The following is a 20,726-nucleotide window of genomic DNA, read 5'->3' as shown; positions in this document are numbered from 1 at the left end:
ACCTTCTGCTCCTCTCCTCTGCAGGTTGAATGTAATCTTCAGTAGATTTGATGAAGTCCAAAGAGCTGGGAACATGATCCCATCCTCGGGTTCAGGTGAGTGATGCTGCTGCTGGACCCCTGTTCTGTTGATTCACGGTGGAGGGGCTATTACCATTGCTTCTGGGGCTGTTTGTGTCTGTTTGCTTCCTTCCTGTTTTCATTTTCCTGTGTATTTTGTATGCACTTCGAGTTTCTGGACGGACTCAAATAGAACCTTAGAATCTTATTGACTTAGCTGAGAGCTGTTTCCCATGGAGCTCTAGGGTTATGAGGGGATTTGCCTAATTTCTCTGTGAGATCTCTCTGTTTCGCTCGCTCTCTCTCTCTCTTTCTTTTTCTTTTTATAAGAAACATTAATGTGTTGAAAATAGTTTGCATAGTCAACTTCCACACAGCTCTGACACACACACTTACCCCACCAGACATGCCACCAGGGGTCTTTTCACAGTCCCCAAATCCAGATCAAATTGAAGAAAGCGTACAGTATTATATAGAGCCCTTATTGCATGGAACTCTGTTCCATCTCATATTGCTCAGATGAACAGTAAACCTGGTTTTCAAAAAACAGATAAAGCAACACCTCACGACACAACGACTCTCCCCTATTTGACCTAGACAGTTTGTGTGTATGTATTGGTATTGATATGTTGGCTATGTGTGCCTTTTTTATTTATTTTTGAATTGATGTAGTTCTGTCCTTGAGCTGTTGTCTATTAATGTGTGGACCCCAGGAAGAGTAGCTGCTGCTTTTGAAACTCTCTCTCTCTCTCTGTGTGTCTCTCTCTCTCTCTCTGCGTGTCTCTCTCTCTCTCTGCGTTTGTCTCAATTCAATTCAAGGGGCTTTATTGGCATGGGAAACGTGTTAACATTGCCAAAGCAAGTGAGGTAGATAATATACAAAAGTTAAATAAACAATAAAAAATAACAGCAAACATTACACATACAGAAGTTTCAAAACAATAAAGACATTAAAAATGTCATATTATATATATATATACAGTGTTGTAACAATGTACAAATGGTTAAAGTACACAAGGGAAAATAAATAAGCATAAATATGGGTTGTATTTACAATGGTGTTTGTTCTTCACTGGTTACCCTTTTCTTGTGGCAACAGGTCACAAATCTTGCTGCTGTGATGGCACACTGTGGAATTTCACCCAGTAGATATGCGTGTGCGTGTCTCTCTCTCTCTCTGTGCGTGTCTCTCTCTCTCTGCATGTCTCTCTCTCTCCATGTGTCTCTTTCTCTCTGCGTGTGTGTCTTTCTCTCTGCGTGTGTGTCTCTCTCTCTCTCTCTCCCTCTCTCTCTCTCTCTCTCTCTCTGCGTGTCTGTCTCTCTCTGCGTGTCTCTCTCTCTCTCTCTCTGTGTCTCTCTCTCTCTCTCTCTCTCTCTCTTCTCTCCATGTGTCTCTCTCTGCGCGTGTGTCTCTCTCTCTCTCTGCGTGTCTCTCTCTCTCTCTCTGTGTCTCTCTCTCTCTGCGTGTGTCTCTCTCTCTCTCTCTGCACGTGTCTCTCTCTCTCTGCGCGTGTCTCTCTCTCTCTCTCTGCGCGTGTCTCTCTCTCTCTCTCTGCGTGTGTCTCTCTCTCTCTGCGCATGTCTCTCTCTCTCTCTGCGCATGTTTCTCTCTCTCTCTCTCTCTCTGCGCATGTATCTCTCTCTCTCTCTCTCTCTGCATGTGTCTCTCTAGGCTGGATATTTAGCTACATTTCTTTTTGGGCTGAGGGAATTAAACACAACACAACCGGAGCTCATAGTCTTTACTTTTATCTTTTTAAGTTGAGGCTTGTTTCTACCTCAAGCAGGTAGTGCCGTCTGAGATTAGGCAAAACAAGAAAACATCGGTACAATGTGCTTTTGTACTTGTAGAAAATGTGAATTGGATTTGGGATGGGGATAAATGGGTATTGCATCACGTTTGTTTGTTTGTTTATTTGTTGTTGTTTTTTTATGTATGAGGCCAGGAACTGTATGCTGAGAAACTGTTCCTCTCTCCCTCCATTTTCACGCACTCTTTCCCCAGCTTTCTTGCTTCCTCCTCCCTCTCACCACTTGTTTTCTGTCCTCTCCTTTCTCTCCCCTTGCTGTTGGCACCATTGTGGCCTGCCCATGTTGTGTCCACTCTCCAAATCTGTCACCAGTGTGTGGGTTTGTATGTGGGTGAGAGGAGGCCTGAGGGCCAGACTGACAACCTGGGACTTGAGTGGATGAGTTTCCCCACAGGAGGGCCGCCACCTCTGGGTCTCAGATGTTGCATTCCCTCAGTGTAGCCAAGCCAGATCAGACTCACTGTAATCCCTTCAAGTGTGTGTTTGTGTCTATACAGAGCATTCGGAAAGTATTCAGGCCCGTTCACTTTTTCCACATTTTGTTACGTTACAGCCTTACTCTAAAATTGATTCAATAATTTGTTTCTTCATCAATCTACACACAATACCTCATAATGACAAAACGAAAACAGGTTTTTAGAAATGTTTACAAATGTATTAAAAATAAAAAACAAATACCTTCTTTACAGCTATCTATGTGTGCGTTTCAGTCCCTTTTGTCGCAGCAGTTTCAGTGTCCACTGTCAGTGTGTAACCAGAGCTGTGACGTGGGCAAGGGCTCGCTGACTCCGGCACATTCTAGCTGACTGGGTACAGTGTTTGTTTGCAGGACAGGTAGAATGGCTGAGCTGAGGGGAACTGTGGAAGCTGCTCGGCAGTTAGTTAACTGTTTTCCATGCCCTCAGACAGTAACTTCTCCCTCAAGGACTATTACGATGGACTTTACTGAGAGAGACAACAAATCATTCATGTAAATGAAATCACCCTGAGACGTAACACAGTAATAATATTATATTTAATAGAAGTTAATGTTTTGTTTTATTGTGCATAATAGCATAAACAACCCACTCTCTAAAGCTTTTGACATTATTGTTGATCAGAATCAGACATTTAAGGGAAAAAAAACGTTCAAGAAAGCCTCTCTGTGAAACGGCTATATTGCTTCACCCCCTCACTCTTCAAAATCATATTTCCAGATTCATTTCAGACGCATGCTGTTTTGATGACATTTTAATTGGAAAATTAAAAGTAATATTACACCATTCATTATGCACTTGGCGCTTTTGTTTTCCCCAAACGGTTCAACTCAAATTAATGTATGACAGAGCTGAGAGCGATGACTAAGATTGTTCCCTTACCTTGTAAAAAGGAGCTCAGCTCTCAACTCTGAGGGAAATAGTTTCTCTGTGTGTGTGTAACTTAGAGAGGAGGGCAGTCAACAGCACACATGGTAATGAGGACCTTTCACTGCGGAGACATGGATCGTATTCATTAGGTACCAAATGGAACAGAACGGGCTGAAACGGGGAGGAACTACCCGAACTTGACCAATTAGAAACACTCGTTGTTGCAAAACATTTTGCTGCAGTGTGTCCTAATGAATACTACCCTCTGTGCTGACCAGCGTTGTGTGGGCCCCCTAGCCATTAGGACCTGGAGACACAGATGGGGACAGAATGCTCCCAGCTAGTCAGGGAACTGAAGGAATAGCTCTCCTGTTCCTTTCCATCTGACCAGAGTAACCTCAACCTCCATCTGTCTTACCTCAAAGGAACACGGAGAAATGTTGCTAATGGATTGAAACCAAAAGAAAAGCTATTGGCATTGCCAACTACTGAATTTCATCTGTCATTGTAGTGGTAAAGTATCTGTATTCCCTAGAGGCATACATCGGCTACAAGTAGAACATGCTTCAGTTTAGTTGACAGGAAATAGAAACTTTAGTAGTTCATCTCCTGGGATATGATGGGATGTTAGAATGTCCTGACTGCTGACGCATAAGCGATGGGTTTTCCTCCTGTAGAGGTGAAAGGTTGTGATGTGTAGGCTGCTGCTGTCAGATTGTGGCTGTGAATCTCATATAGACTTACTGTAGAAGTCACATTTGCCACAACACAGTGATTTGGCATAAGTCCCCAGATGTATCTTGCAGAAGGCTTATAGGTACTGTTGAGATGACTCATGAGATAAAGAAGCCATCCATTGACTCAGTTTGTGCTGGTTGTATGTTCACCCTCTGATGTTTCTTCTGTTAATCACATGCCAACCTTCATCTGATTTGAGTGGCGTTTTTTGTTACTAAAAGCCCAAATGTCACTTCTCTGCAAATGAGGGGTGCACTGCAGCAGCCTGAGCCTTTTGATATGTGTTCCCATGTGGCTCAGTTGGTACACCATGGCAGTTGCACCTAGAGGTCTGCGCGGGACTGATTTCTTCATCCCGCCAGCACCCGCAGCTTTTCATACCGCACCCGCCTACCCCCACGGGCTTTTTGTCCGACTTCCACACACTACAGCAAGAACTTGTCCCGAACCCAACCGCAGTCCCGCAATGTTATTTTAGGCATGTGTGACGCAGCTCACTTGCCAGCCATGGTCCCAGCTTGAAGCACCAAATTCCGAGAGTGTGTAAACAATGAGATAAAGATGTGCTTTTAATACAGCAAGTAGGCCTTGTGGAATAACAACATTTTACATTCCTAAGTCAGCAGTCTGACCGCCCGCATCATGACAAATGCAGACCGCGCCACAATGATCTCTGTCCGGACCCGCAGCCCTCTACTTGCAATGCCAGAGTTGTAGGTTCGATTCCCAGGGGAGACCAGTATGCATATAACAAAGTATGAAAATGTATGCACTCACTACTGTAAGTTGCTCAGGATAAGAGCGTCTGCTAAATGACTCAAATGTAAATGTAAAATGAGAGCGAAGGCAGCGGTATTGGATGATTCAGCAGTCACCAGACTAGAACAGGAGGAGAGAGAGAGAGGAGTGCAGAGAGAGACACACACACAGACGTGAAGCAACATTCTCCCTGACTGTTCACTCACTCTCTTCACTCTGCTCTGCATGGAAGGAAGGCTAGGCACTATGACAACTGGGGAAGGTAAGAGCCCGAATGGGATGGACTATTTCATGTCAAGGGCAGAACACACAGGGCTCAGAGGCGAATGGTTGTTTCTCTCTCTCGCTCTCACTCTCTAGGGGGGGCAGTGATTTGTAAGGTAGAGAAAATCATATTAACTCATGATTTGTCTAGTTATTTTGTATATTTCTTGTGAGACAATGTAGCAATTTGAGGTTGTAGGCCCAGTTCCTAGTGCCTAGATAGTGAACATATAGATTGAAAAACAACAGACAGTGAATGGTGGGGCTGTTGTTTTCAAACTCTCTAATAGAGAACGATTGTTGTTGTTTACCATACATACATACATACATACATACATACATACATACATACATACATACATACATACATACATACATACATACATACATACATACATACATACATACATACATACATACATACATACATACATACATACATCTAGTGGGGCAAAAAAGTATTTAGTCAGTCACCAATTGTGCAAGTTCTCCTACTTAAAAAGATGAGAGAGGCCTGTAATTTATCATAGGTACACTTCAACTATGACAGACAAAATGAGGGAAAGAAATCCAGAAAATCACATTGTAGGATTTTTAATGAATTTATTTGCAAAATATGGTGGAAAATAAGTATTTGGTCAATAACAAAAGTTTATCTCAATAATTTGTTATATACCTTTTGTTGGCAATGACAGAGGTCAAATGTTTTCTGTAAGTCTTCACAAGGTTTTCACACACTGTTGCTGGTATTTTGGCCCATTCCTCCATGCAGATCTCCTCTAGAGCAATGCTGTTTTGGGGCTGTTTCTGGGCAACACAGACTTTTAACCCCCTCCAAAGATTTTCTATGGGGTTGTGATCTGGAGACTGACTAGGCCACTCCAGGACCTTGAAATGCTTCTTACGAAGCCACTCCTTCGTTGCCCGGGTGGTGTGTTTGGGATCATTGTCATGCTGAAAGACCCAGCCATGTTTCATCTTCAATGCCCTTGCTGATGGAAGGAGGTTTTCACTCAAAATCTAAATGTTACATGGCCCCATTCATTCTTTCCTTTACACTGATCAGTCGTCCTGGTCCCTTTGCAGAAAAACAGCCCCAAAGCATGTTGACACCCATGCTTCACAGTAGGTATAGTGTTCTTTGGATGCAACTCAGCATTCTTTGTCCTCCAAACACGACGAGTTGAGTTTTTACCAAAAAGTTATATTTTGGTTTCATCTGACCATATGACATTCTCCCAATCTTCTTCTGGATCATCCAAATGCTCTCTAGCAAACTTAAGACGGGCCTGGACAAGTACTGGCTTAAGCAGGGGGACATGTCTGGCACTGCAGGATTTGAGTCCCTGGCGGCGTAGTGTGTTACTGATGGTAGGCTTTGTTACTATGGTCCCAGCTCTCTGCAGGTCATTCATTCTGTCCCCCCGTGTGGTTCTGGGATTTTTGCTCACCGTTCTTGTGATCATTTTGACCCCAAGGGGTGAGATCTTGCGTGGAGCCCCAGATCGAGGGAGATTATCAGTGGTCTTGTATGTCTTCCATTTCCTAATAATTGCTCCCACAGTTGATTTCTTCAAACCAAGCTGCTTACCTATTGCAGATTCAGTCTTCCCGGCCTGGTGCAGGTCTACAATTTTGTTTCTGGTGTCCTTTAACAGCTCTTTGGTCTTGGCCATAGTGGAGTTTGGAGTGTGACTGTTTGAGGTTATGGACAGGTGTCTTTTATACTGATAACAAGTTCAAACAGGTGCCATTAATACAGGTAACGAGTGGAGGACAGAGGAGCCTCAAAGAAGAAGTTACAGGTCTGTGAGAGTCAGAAATCTTGCCTGTTTGTAGGTGACCAGATAATTATTTTCCACCATAATTTGCAAATAAATTCATTAAAAATCCTACAATGTGATTTTCTGGATTTTTGTTTCTCATTTTGTCTGTCATAGTTAAAGTGTACCTATGGTGAAAATTACAGGCCTCTCTCATCTTATTAAGTGGGAGAACTTGCACAATTGGTGGCTGACTAAATACTTTTTTGCCCCACTATACATACAGTTGAAGTCGGAAGTTTACATACACCTTAGGCAAATACATTTAAACTCAGTATTTTCACAATTCCAGTGGGTCAGAAGCTACATACACTAAATTAGTATTTGGTGGCATTGCCTTTAATTGTTTAACTTGGGTCAAACGTTTCGGGTAGCCCTCCACAAGCTTCCCACAATAAGTTGGGTGAATTTTGGCCCATTCCTACTGACAGAGCTGGTGTAACTGAGTCAGGTTTGTAGGCCTTCTTGCTCGCACACGCTTTTTCAGTTCTGCCCACAAATGTTCTATAGGATCGAGGTCAGGGCTTTGTGATGGCCACTCCAATACCTTGACTTTGTTGTCCTTAAGCCATTTTGCCACAACTTTGGAAGTATGCTTGGGGTCATTGTCCGTTTGGAAGACCCATTTGCGACCAAGCTTCAACTTCCTGACTGATGTCTTGAGATGTTGCTTCAATATATCCACATCATTTTCCTACCTCATGATGCCATCTATTTTGTGAAGTGCACCAGTCCCTCCTGCAGCAAAAGACCCCCACAACATGATGCTGCCACCCCCGTGCTTCACGTCGTGATGGTATTCTTCAGCTTGCAAGCCTCCCCATTTTTCCTCAAAACATAAGGATGGTCATTACGGCCAAACAGTTCTATTTTTGTTTCATCAGACCAGAGGACATTTCCCCAAAAAGTATGATTTTTGTCCCCATGTACAGTAGCAAACCATAGTCTGGCTTTTATATGGTGGTTTTGGAGTGGTGGTGATCCTAACTGACCTAAGATGGAATTTTAACAAGGACTAAATGTCAGGAATTGTGAAAAAGTGAGTTTAAATGTATTTGGCTAAGGTGTATGTAAACTTCCGACTTCAACTATATGTGTGTTTTTATTTATATATATATATATATATATATATATATATATATATATCTATACTGCTCAAAATAATTAAGGGAACACTAAAATAACACATCCTAGATCTCAATGAATGAAATATTCTTATTAAATACTTTTTTCTTTACATAGTTTAATGTGCTAACAACAAAATCACACACATTATCGATGGAAATCAAATTTATCAACCCATGGAGGTCTGGATTTGGAGTCACACTCAGAATTAAAGTGGAAAACCACATTACAGGCTGATCCAACTTTGATGTAATGTCCTTAAAACAAGTCAAAATGAGGCTCAGTAGTGTGTGGCCTTCACGTGCCTGTATGACCTCCCGACAACGCTTGGGCATGCTCCTGATGAGGTGGTGGATGGTCTCCCGAGGGATCTCCTCCCAGACCTGGACTAAAGCATCTGCCAACTCCTGGACAGTCTGTGGTACAACGTGGCGTTGGTGGATGGAACGCGACATGATGTCCCAGATGTGCTCAATTGGATTCAGGTCTGGGGAACGGGCGGGCCAGTCCATAGCATCAATGCCTTCCTCTTGCAGGAACTGCTGACACACTCCAGCCACATGAGGTCTAGCATTGTCTTGCATTAGGAGGAACCCAGGGCCAATCGCACCAGCATATGGTCTCACAAGGGGTCTGAGGATCTCATCTCGGTACCTAATGGCAGTCAGGCTACCTCTGGCGAACACATGGAGGGCTGTGCGGCCCCCCAAAGAAATTCCACCCCACACCATGACTGACCCACTGTCAAACCGGTCATACTGGAGGATGTTGCAGGCAGCAGAACGTTCTCCACGGCGTCTCCAGACTGTCACGTCTGTCACGTGCTCAGTGTGAACCTGCTTTCATCTGTGAAGAGCAGAGGGCGCCAGTGGCGGATTTGCCAATCTTGGTGTTCTCTGGCAAATGCCAAACGTCCTGCACGGTGTTGGGCTGTAAGCACAACCCCCACCTGTGGACGTCGGGCCCTCATACCACCCTCATGGAGTCTGTTTCTGACCGTTTGAGCAGACACATGCACATTTGTGGCCTGCTGGAGGTCATTTTGCAGGGCTCTGGCAGTGGTCCTCCTGCTCCTCCTTGCACAAAGGCAGAGGTAGCAGTCCTGCTGCTGGGTTTTTTCCCTCCTACGGCCTCCTCCACATCTCCTGATGTACTGGTCTGTCTCCTGGTAGCGCCTCCATGCTCTGGACACTACGCTGACAGACACAGCAAACCTTCTTGCCAAATCTCGCATTGATGTGCCATGCTGGATGAGCTGCACTACCTGAGCCACTTGTGTGGGTTGTAGACTCCGTCTCATGCAACCACTAGAGTAAAAGCACCGCCAGCATTCAAAAGTGACCAAAACATCAGCCAGGAAGCATAGGAACTGAGAAGTGGTCTGTGGTCCCCACCTGCAGAACCACTCCTTTATTGGGGGTGTCTTGCTAAATGCCTATAATTTACACATGTTGTCTATTCCATTTGCACAACAGCATGTGACATTTATTGTCAATCAGTGTTGCTTCCTAAGTGGACAGTTTGATTTCACAGAAGTGTGATTGACTTGGAGTTACATTGTGTTGTTTAAGTGTTCCCTTTATTTTTTTGAGTGTATATATATATATACCTATAGACACCTGAAACCCCACCTCTTCAAGGAATACCTAGGATAGGATAAGTAATCCTTCTCACCCCCCTAAAAGATTTAGATGCACTATTGTAAAGTGGCTGTTCCACTGGATGTCATAAGGTGAATGCACCAATTTGTAAGTCGCTCTGGATAAGAGCGTCTGCTAAATGACTTAAATGTAAATGTAATAAGGTGTCATAGCTTTCACCTGGAATTACCTGGTCAGTCTATGTCATGGAAATAGGTTTGTATACTCAGTGTATATCATTCGGTTGACATTTCAAGCAGAGTATTAAACGTTGTATTTCACGCTTCTGCCTCCCTGCAGTTTAATGTGAGAAATCGCTCACCCCCCCGTCAGCCTGCTGCTTCGTGAGGCTGGAGGAGAGTCTGTTTTGGTTTGGTGATACGTTTTGGTGATACGATGCTGTGTGGTCCCTGCTTGTTCAATCTCACTGTACCTTTGTCTTAACTTTAAGTCATCCTGTACAACAAGCATTATTGAGGGGACTTTAAGTCAAATGTATTTTCCTTCATAGTCTACTCGGGGTAAATGTCTCTTATTGAGGTCTCCTCGAAGATGTGCCTCTCCCTCTTCAGAACAGGAGGCTGCAGTAAACTTTATGACGTCTGTCTAAAAATGTGGTGTTGATTTTCTTCTGCTGGACCATATAGGAGAATAACTCTGTCTGGATAATGGGTCCTAGTCACTGCGAATTCAGCTGTGTTTAGAATGTGCTGGTGCTTTGATTAGAAAGCATCATTGTGTTGTTAAATCCTGGGGGGTTCTATGGTACGTTAGCTAATCTTAAGACTGTTTGTCTTCTACAAGGTCTGTCCTCATCGTTCTGACTGGAGTTGAATTAGTGGAATAGTATCAAATACATCAAACACATGGTTTCCAGGTGTTTGACACCATTCCATTTGCATCGTTCTGGCCATTATTAAGAGTCGTCCTCCCCTTAGTAGCCTACTATGATGACATGTGTGTTGAGGCTCGTTAAAGGGACGGAAGAGGAACGGGAGGAGATGGTCAAGAACACGGAGAGAGGCAGAGCGGGAGAGGAGGAGCAGCAGAGGGAATTCAGATTCAAAAGAAAGCCTTCTAATCCCATCACACACTCAGAGGATCACACAGTGCAAGCTGTGTCACACACACACAGTGGATTTGGGCACAGCAAAAATACTTCACAGATGGTGTGTGTGTTAGTCTGTTAATGGCTGCTCTTTTATATATACTATACTAGAGTTCAATCAGTGATAAGTTAGTGCTGACCGTGATGCATTTAACTGCACATGCAAGATGGCCATTTTGTAATGACTAACAAAGGCAGGTTTTAGGTAATGCTGCTCTGATTCCTCTACTCTGTTTTCTAGAAGCAGTACTAACCAGGTCCACCATTGGCTCATAAAGCTCTGCACTTAACACTGACCACTTGCTCATACGCTGTTTTGTGTGTGTGTGGGGGGGGAGTCTGCATGAGGCTGGCAGTACATGCCATGCATCAGGTCAAACTGCATTCTGTCCTGTCAAGAAACATCTGTATGACTTTTTAGACATTCAGAAGGCAAAGCTGACTTCATATTTACACCCAGCTGCTTTTCGTACACGCTAGGCTACGGCCACTCAATAGATAACCACACAGATCCTGGCCCCTCCCTGGCCTGGAAGACTACATCCAGTGTATTGTGACAGAGAGCTGATATGGAGCTCCGAGGGGGTTGGTCAATACGTGACCGACCGGCTCAATTCCGTTTTATGTAGCAACATTTGAAATGGTGTTTTTTGCTTTGGATAAAAGTAGAGACTCAGAGCTGGAAAATGATATATCATACACTACAGTTGAGGTACAATGGGAAAGTAATTCTGCTTTGAAAGTTACTTGTAACCTCACTTTTGAGAAAATGGCCCTTGAATGTCTTGGTACACATACTGGAGAGCTCTTTTTGTCTACACCCATTCAGCATTGTTCACACCCTCTTAAGATTTAGCCACACCCATCTCTTTAAGGATTCACATGTGAGGCCGTGTACTAAACAACCAAAGATTTCAAGATTAAAGGCTGGTTTATACTACGGGTTTGTTCGTAAATTTATTCTGGAGTGCCAAAGTGTGCTCAGAATGTGCTCTGGGCGTCCGTCAGATTGTCCATTCGTAAATTCAGAGTTTTTCCGCTCTCAGAGCGTTTAGAGCGCACACTGGACGCTCTGGCCAAGGAGCACCCAAACTAACTGGCTAAAGTTGGTGATTGCAAATGTGCTGCTGGCAACAATTGAATAACTTTTTTTTGCCAACATTTACTGACATCGGCCATATTCAACGGGTGTTGAGCGTTCGTTAATTCATCAGTTATTCTGCACTCTGGCACACACAGACGAGAGTGCTCTGAAATCGGAGTAGATAGCCAGAGCGAATTTACCATCTACGTCTAGCGACAGTTGTCGCAGTGACATCATGAACATTCTATTGAAATGCATAGTGGAGTCTTTTGTTTAGACATATAGCTAGCTAGCTAAACAATGAACCATAATCCCAACTCATAACGTTCAATGTTAGCTAGCTAACATTAGGCTATAACTAGCAATACAAATGGCTCTGAGATACAAATAATATAACTACACACCTTACACGTAACTTTAGCTAGTGAGAGAGCCAGCTAACGTTAGCTAGCTAACAGTACACATTAACTTAAAATGAAAACAACTTACTGACTAAATTAGATACGTGTAATATCTGAAAATGTAGCTAGCTAGACTGTCTTACCCATATACATGTATGGACGCTTCTCCCTCTCTATCACAGATGCCATGGTTGCCCATAGTTTGAAGATGTAATCCGGAGACAGGTGTTTAATACAACAGCCTTCTGTTTGTTCTCTTTTCGACTCCGTCTGCATATTTGCAATCAAACACCAGAATTTTCTCCATCCTCTTAGCTATCATACTCTACTTCCACTGATTTCCAAACTCCAGAAAGTGGAGAACACCTTTGCAGTATCTTTCAAAAAAAGACGTGTTAGAAAGGATTACCTACACATACTGACCAGATCATGTTATAGACAGAAGTGTGCTACATGGCAGACCAATCAAATCAAATCAAATTTTATTTGTCACATACACATGGTTAGCAGATGTTAATGCGAGTGTAGCGAAATGCTTGTGCTTCTAGTTCCGACAATGCAGTGATAACCAACAAGTAATCTAACTAACAATTCCAAAACTACTGTCTTATACACAGTGTAAGGGGATAAAGAATATGTACATAAGGATATATGAATGAGTGATGGTACAGAGCAGCATACAGTAGATGGTATCGAGTACAGTATATACATATGAGATGAGTATGTAGACAAAGTAAACAAAGTGGCATAGTTAAAGTGGCTAGTGATACATGTATTACATAAGGATGCAGTCGATGATGTAGAGTACAGTATATACGTATGCATATGAGATGAATAATGTAGGGTAAGTAACATTATATAAGGTAGCATTGTTTAAAGTGGCTAGTGATATATTTACATAATTTCCCATCAATTCCCATTATTAAAGTGGCTGGAGTTGGGTCAGTGTCAATCACAGTGTGTTGGCAGCAGCCACTCAATGTTAGTGGTGGCTGTTTAACAGTCTGATGGCCTTGAGATAGAAGCTGTTTTTCAGTCTCTCGGTCCCAGCTTTGATGCACCTGTACTGACCTCACCTTCTGGATGATAGCGGGGTGAACAGGCAGTGGTTCGGGTGGTTGATGTCCTTGATGATCTTTATGGCTTTCCTGTAACATCGGGTGGTGTAGGTGTCCTGGAGGGCAGGTAGTTTGCCCCCGGTGATGCGTTGTGCAGACCTCACTACCCTCTGGAGAGCCTTACGGTTGAGGGCGGAGCAGTTGCCGTACCAGGCGGTGATACAGCCCGCCAGGATGCTCTCGATTGTGCATCTGTAGAAGTTTGTGAGTGCTTTTGGTGACAAGCCAAATTTCTTCAGCCTCCTGAGGTTGAAGAGGCGCTGCTGCGCCTTCTTCACGACGCTGTCAGTGTGAGTGGACCAATTCAGTTAGTCTGTGATGTGTATGCCGAGGAACTTAAAACTTGCTACCCTCTCCACTACTGTTACATCGATGTGGATAGGGGGGTGTTCCCTCTGCTGTTTCCTGAAGTCCACAATCATCTCCTTAGTTTTGTTGACGTTGAGTGTGAGGTTATTTTCCTGACACCACACTCCGAGGGCCCTCACCTCCTCCCTGTAGGCCGTCTCGTCGTTGTTGGTAATCAAGCCTACCACTGTTGTGTCGTCCGCAAACTTGATGATTGAGTTGGAGGCGTGCGTGGCCACGCAGTCGTGGGTGAACAGGGAGTACAGGAGAGGGCTCAGAACGCACCCTTGTGGGGCCCCCGTGTTGAGGATCAGCGGGGAGGAGATGTTGTTGCCTACCCTCACCACCTGGGGGCGGCCCGTCAGGAAGTCCAGTACCCAGTTGCACAGGGCGGGGTCGAGACCCAGGGTCTCGAGCTTGATGACGAGCTTGGAGGGTACTATGGTGTTGAATGCCGAGCTGTAGTCGATGAACAGCATTCTCACATAGGTACTCCTCTTGTCCAGGTGGGTTAGGGCAGTGTGCAGTGTGGTTGAGATTGCATCGTCTGTGGACCTATTTGGGCGGTAAGCAAATTGGAGTGGGTCTAGGGTTTCAGGTAGGGTGGAGGTGATATGGTCCTTGACTAGTCTCTCAAAGCACTTCATGATGACGGAAGTGAGTGCTACGGGGCGGTCGTCGTTTAGCTCAGTTACCTTAGCTTTCTTGGGAACAGGAACAATGGTGGCCCGCTTGGCATGTACAGCTCACTTATTATCTCAACCAATCATGGCTAGCGGGAAGGTTCCTGTCTCTTTCTGTGGCTAAACCAACTAGGCTCGTAATTTTATTTATTTATTCGTATTTACAGATGGCATACAAGTTTGTTATTAAGGCACATGAAAGTTCACGTTACAGAAGGCAGTTCTGCCAAAAATCACATCTCCTCTGAAGTAGTGATGTGCGACATGCGCCTAGTTTCCTAAAACGAGTCACATATTATGGTGAAATGATCTTGGTTATACAGTGGCATGTTAAACAAGAGAGAACATTTTTAGAAACACTCTCTCTAAGCATGCACACCAGTGTTTCCTTTGCGTTAGTTTAAGTGTGGCGCTGCTCCACAACATAATCATTCTCGCCACACCAAAAGAAACATCCTATTTCTCCCAAACATAGTTTCAATACAGTTCTGTACAGCACATTCACTTTTCTTGGTAAATAGATATTCTGTCTTGGTTCAACACACTTCTGAAGGTTATTTAGCTCTGTGAGCTGTGGCAGGCAACCAGTGAGCGAGTGACCAGTGCTCAATACAAAAGCTCTGCGGCGCGAAGCACAATTCACTTGAATCACTTCAGAGTGCTTCTGCGTGAGGAACTGAAAGAAAGGTACGTTAGTTTATTTGACTAAAGTCAGCTAGCCAGCTTGTTAACTACATAAGCTAGCTATAACCTTAACTCTTCTAGCATCATTTAGATCTATAATATTGCTGCCGCAATTGTAACAGCAATTATCTATCCAATATCCACAAGTATGTTGATGATAGAAACATGGTTAACTAGCGTTACTAGTCTAGCAAGTTAGCTAGCTAGTTCATTTGGAACTGTATCAAGTGCAAGCAAGATAGCTACATTTATCTGTCTTTGATTACATAACTTTTTTCTCAGATGACTTTATTTAAATATTTCCAGCCGCAGCAGCGAAAGAGAAAGGGGGAGCAGGGACAAACTTTATTTTGTTAGCTAACTCTTTAAAAGCTTATAGTTTTTATAACAAGTGTATGGCTTACTTTACGAGACAGAGAAGAGGCGGAATCCCGGGAGTGAGGTAGGGATGCATAAGGGACAGAATGGAGCAGAGGAAAGGAAAGCGCCAGGAGGGGAGATGGAGGTGTGAAAAGGAGAGAGGGGAGCAGAGTGGAACAGAGGAAAGGAGAGAGCCAGGAAGGGAGATGGAGGTGTGAAAAGGAGAGAGGGGAGCAGAGTGGAACAGAGGAAAGGAGAGAGCCAGGAAGGGAGATGGAGGTGTGAAAAGGAGAGAGGGGAGCAGAGTGGAACAGAGGAAAGGAGAGAGCCAGGAAGGGAGCTGGAAGGAGAAAAGGAGAGAGGGGAGCAGAGTGGAACAGAGGAAAGGAGAGAGCCAGGAAGGGAGCTGGAAGGAGAAAAGGAGAGAGGGGAGCAGAGTGGAACAGAGGAAAGGAGGGAGCCAGGAAGGGAGATGGAGGTGCGAAAAGGAGAGAGGGGAGCAGAGTGGAACAGAGGAAAGGAGAGAGCCAGGAAGGGAGATGGCGGTGTGAAAAGGACAGAGGGGAGCAGAGTGGAGCAGAGGAAAGGAGAGAGCCAGGAAGGGAGCTGGAAGGAGAAAAGGATAGAGGGGAGCAGAGTGGAACAGAGGAAAGGAGAGAGCCAGGAAGGGAGCTGGAAGGAGAAAAGGAGAGAGGGGAGCAGAGTGGAACAGAGGAAATGAGAGAGCCAGGAAGGGAGCTGGAAGGAGAAAAGGAGAGAGGGGAGCAGAGTGGAACAGAGGAAAGGAGAGAGCCAGGAGGGGAGATGGAGGTGTGAAAAGGAGAGAGGGGAGCAGAGTGGAACAGAGGAAAGGAGAGAGCCAGGAAGGGAGATGGAGGTGTGAAAAGGAGAGAGGGAAGCAGAGTGGAACAGAGGAAAGGAGGGAGCCAGGAAGGGAGATGGAGGTGTGAAAAGGAGAGAGGGGAGCAGAGTGGAACAGAGGAAAGGAGAGAGCCAGGAGGGGAGATGGAGGTGTGAAAAGGAGAGAGGGGAGCAGAGTGGAACAGAGGAAAGGAGAGAGCCAGGAAGGGAGATGGAGGTGTGAAAAGGAGAGAGGGGAGCAGAGTGGAACAGAGGAAAGGAGAGAGCCAGGAAGGGAGATGGAGGTGTGAAAAGGAGAGAGGGGAGCAGAGTGGAACAGAGGAAAGGAGAGAGCCAGGAAGGGAGATGGAGGTGTGAAAAGGAGAGAGGGGAGCAGAGTGGAACAGAGGAAAGGAGAGAGGGGAGCAGAGTGGAACAGAGGAAAGGAGAGAGGGGAGCAGAGTGGAACAGAGGAAAGGAGAGAGGGGAGCAGAGGAAAAGAGAGAGGGGAGCAGAGTGGAACAGAGGAAAGGAGAGAGGGGAGCGGAGTGGAACAGAGGAAAGGAGAGAGGGGAGCAGAGTGGAACAGATGAAAGGAGAGAGGGGAGCAGAGTGGAACAGAGGAAAGGAGGGAGGGGACCAGAGTGGAACAGAGGAAAGGAGGGAGCCAGGAAGGGAGATGGAGGTGTGAAAAGGAGAGGGGAGTAAGGCCAAGTTTCCACCACCGGCAATCCGAATGGGATTTAAAGTGGTTTAATATTTACAGACTGAAGCCGTGGCTATATAATACGCCACATGGTTAGTCGAATATCCTTTAATTAATCTAAGGGCTAAAAATGTTTGTGCATATTTAGTCTATACTAGTCTACAGCATTATGTGTGTTTTTCTGAGCCAACTCCACCAGGACCTCGATGACCCAATGGGTCTGGAGGGAGAGGAGGCCAGGTGGAGAAGACCAAGACCAGGGAACAGTTCTGGGTTTGGTTCAGAGAGGAGGTAAAACATTTGTTTTCAAATGCTGTGATTTATTTCAGAAAGGTCTCTGTTGTGTTTCTTTAGATAGCTGCAGCACTCAACTTTCAATTGCATCCTGTAATACAATAATAATTTTACCAATATGTTATTGAACTCATTTCTGGGGGTGGAAATTATATTTTAGATGGTTTATTTGATTTTTTTCATTTTAAAAAAAGTCACAAGAACCAAGCTTTTCAGTGCTTATACATATTTTGTTTTGGGGGGAGGACACCGGAACCCACCAAAATAGGGGGGACCCTCACCCCCGCTAACTTTCCCCTAAAGCGAACACATTTTCCAGAGGAAACACTGATGCGCACACACACTCTTGGTTGGTAGGGTGACTGGACTGACTGGTTTGTGACTGACAGGGCAGCAGCAGCTCTCTCTCAGACACACACATCACACACAAAACACACACACACATTATTAATAATGTACCTTTAGGAAACCATTGCAGTCACTGTGGCAGAGTATCATTCCAGTGCTGGTCACTGGGGCAGAGTATCATTCCAGTGCTGGTCACTGGGGCAGAGTATCATTCCAGGGCTGGTCACTGGGGCAGAGTATCATTCCAGTGCTGGTCACTGGGGCAGAGTATCGTTCCAGTGCTGGTCACTGGGGCAGAGTATCGTTCCAGTGCTGGTCACTGGGGCAGAGTATCATTCCAGTGCTGGTCACTGGGGCAGAGTATCGTTCCAGTGCTGGTCACTGGGGCAGAGTATCGTTCCAGTGCTGGTCACTGGGGTAGAGTATCATTCCAGTGCTGGTCACTGGGGCAGAGTATCATTCCAGTGCTGGTCACTGCGACAGAGTATCGTTCCAGTGCTGGTCACTGGGGCAGAGTATCGTTCCAGTGCTGGTCACCGGGGCAGAGTATCGTTCCAGTGCTGGTCACCGGGGCAGAGTATCGTTCCAGTGCTGGTCACCGGGGCAGAGTATCGTTCCAGTGCTGGTCACCGGGGCAGAGTATCGTTCCAGTGCTGGTCACCGGGGCAGAGTATCGTTCCAGTGCTGGTCACTGGGGAAGAGTATCGTTCCAGTGCTGGTCACTGGGGCAGAGTATCGTTCCAGTGCTGGTCACTGGGGCAGAGTATCGTTCCAGTGCTGGTCACTGGGGTAGAGTATCGTTCCAGTGCTGGTCACTGGGGTAGAGTATCGTTCCAGTGCTGGTCACTGGGGTAGAGTATCGTTCCAGTGCTGGTCACTGGGGCAGAGTATCGTTCCAGTGCTGGTCACTGGGGCAGAGTATCGTTCCAGTGCTGGTCACTGGGGCAGAGTATCGTTCCAGTGCTGGTCACTGGGGCAGAGTATCGTTCCAGTGCTGGTCACTGGGGTAGAGTATCGTTCCAGTGCTGGTCACTGGGGTAGAGTATCGTTCCAGTGCTGGTCACTGGGGTAGAGTATCGTTCCAGTGCTGGTCACTGGGGCAGAGTATCGTTCCAGTGCTGGTCACTGGGGCAGAGTATCATTCCAGTGCTGGTCACTGGGGCAGAGTATCATTCCAGTGCTGGTCACTGGGGCAGAGTATCATTCCAGTGCTGGTCACGGGGGCAGAGTATCATTCCAGTGCTGGTCACTGGAGCAGAGTAGGGCTGGTGACAGGGTGTACTTAACTTGACCCTGGACAGCTGTGTGTGTGAAGGATGGACATAACACCAAAGGCCTGGTAAGAATAACCTTTACCCATTCATCCACTTGCAAACATTAAGGCCAAATGCCAGAGTTAGATATGTAAGGGAAGCTAAGGGTTACTTTAGTACCAGCAGTAGCCTCCTTGTCCAAGGGGATAGTAGGGAGTTAAACGACAGCGATGCAGTATAAAGCTCTGTTAATTCAAACTAACAATTTGTTATGGTTTGTACAGATGTAGCATCTTAATTTGATCACCCACTACAGGACATGTAAAACTTGTAGTGTAATTGATGTATAAAAAGGCTTTGGAAGTTTGCAATTTAACATTTCAGACTTGATTTTCCCTTAGAAAAAATGTACATATTGTTTGCTGTAATCTATATTCTGGAGGATAAACTTGTATAGTTTAATAATAATACAAATAATACTTTCCTTTACTGCCCTTGCTACAGCCATAAGAGTACCACTGAGAAAGTGAATATCCATCACTGTCTGTCTTGCCATAGACGCGGGGATATCTCAAAGTGCTATCAGTGTTCAATTAACTGACATTGCCCTTCAGCCTGCTGGGTGGATTTCGTCACTGACAGATGGCTGCTGACTTTTATCTCAACCTTTGATTGACTCTTCATTAAGAACTAACTATATGCTCCTCTAGAGAGACATAGAGAGACTACTGAGGAGCTGACCTGTTTGTTTTGTTATAATGAAGTCGTATAGAAACGTACTTTTACCCCTCTGAAACAGCCCAGAGCCCGGGTCTCAGCTGTGTGTGTGTCTATGCTGTGATAACATTTCCCCAAATATTTTTTTGTTTATGTCATTTTTCAACTACCTGTGTTTTTTCCCCTTTCAGATCTGGCCTTTATTGTCCCATTTGTCACAGCAGCAGTCTTGACTCTGAACCCAAACATTTAGGGTGAGTCCCACATGGCATCCTATTCATCGTATGCACTACAGTTGACCATATGGCCCTGTTCAAAAGTAGTGCACTATATAGGGACAGATGTTGTTGTGCTGCTTGACCTAGGCTTTATATCTTGTTTGTTATAGGATTTTTACAAAAGTCATGGCTCAGAATAAACCGACTGTCTAGAGTTGAAGACATAACTAAGTGTCTGACTGAAGCACATCCACTAACCTTCACTGTTAGGATGCTGCTGCAGGCTCTGTTCTAAATCCCCAGTCTGTCTGTCTACCTCTGTCCTTTCATACTTTGATGAATAGGTTAGGCCGAACTCCTGACAGTACACTTGATGCTGGAGGCTTTCACTTTGTTTTGCCTTTACCAGAGGGGGATGTAGTACTTTATGGTGAGAGCCAGACCATTACTTTACCACATTCCTGCCTTTGTTTACAACACTCAACATTCACCTAACACTTGGCCACACTTAATACTGACTCTTTGCTTATTTTCAGTCTCTGATTTCTGTCTGCTCACCCTGGCAAACATGGAGCCAGTCGCCACTGCCCGTAAAGTATGAGAGATCCCACTGGTACGGTGGCTCCTTAGGGACACACTTTCCCCTCTGTGTGTAAAATATTTTTGCTTTGTTGGCTGTCTTATTACGTAGCAAAGCAGATCAGTTTTAATTAACAGAGCCTTTCAAACACTATGGAAAGATCGGCTTTTCATCCTACATTCAGTAATCAGAGATATCTCATTTAAAAGCCTGAAGAGCGTAGCTGACTGACGAGGTAGATGATCTTTGACCCTCCTTGACACATGAGCAATCAATGGAAAGAGAGTCTTGAACCTGATCTGCCACTTAAGCCTTTCTATGGTTATTTTACCATGGCAACAGGGAACTCCTCCCATAGCGGGCTGTCAAGGAACGATACCAAGTAAGCGTGAGCTCTCTTTCTCTCCTTTTCCAAACGT

General features: G+C 45.0%; 1 protein-coding gene across 13 annotated transcripts in view; it reads left to right on the top strand.

The window, feature by feature from the left end:
* LOC118386337 (CLIP-associating protein 1-like) overlaps positions 1 to 20,726 on the top strand; it is a 121,468-nt gene that overhangs the window by 50,529 nt on the left and 50,213 nt on the right. For all 13 annotated transcript variants that reach the window (XM_052522717.1, XM_052522707.1, XM_052522716.1 and 10 more), the window contains exon 8: positions 25 to 95. In XM_052522717.1, the coding sequence (XP_052378677.1) occupies positions 25 to 95 (71 nt within the window). The remainder of the gene's footprint in view (positions 1 to 24; positions 96 to 20,726) is intronic.

The sequence above is a fragment of the Oncorhynchus keta genome, chromosome 7 (assembly GCF_023373465.1).
Source record: "Oncorhynchus keta strain PuntledgeMale-10-30-2019 chromosome 7, Oket_V2, whole genome shotgun sequence".
Taxonomy (NCBI): domain Eukaryota; kingdom Metazoa; phylum Chordata; class Actinopteri; order Salmoniformes; family Salmonidae; genus Oncorhynchus; species Oncorhynchus keta.
This window is presented reverse-complemented; position numbering and strand designations above follow the sequence as displayed.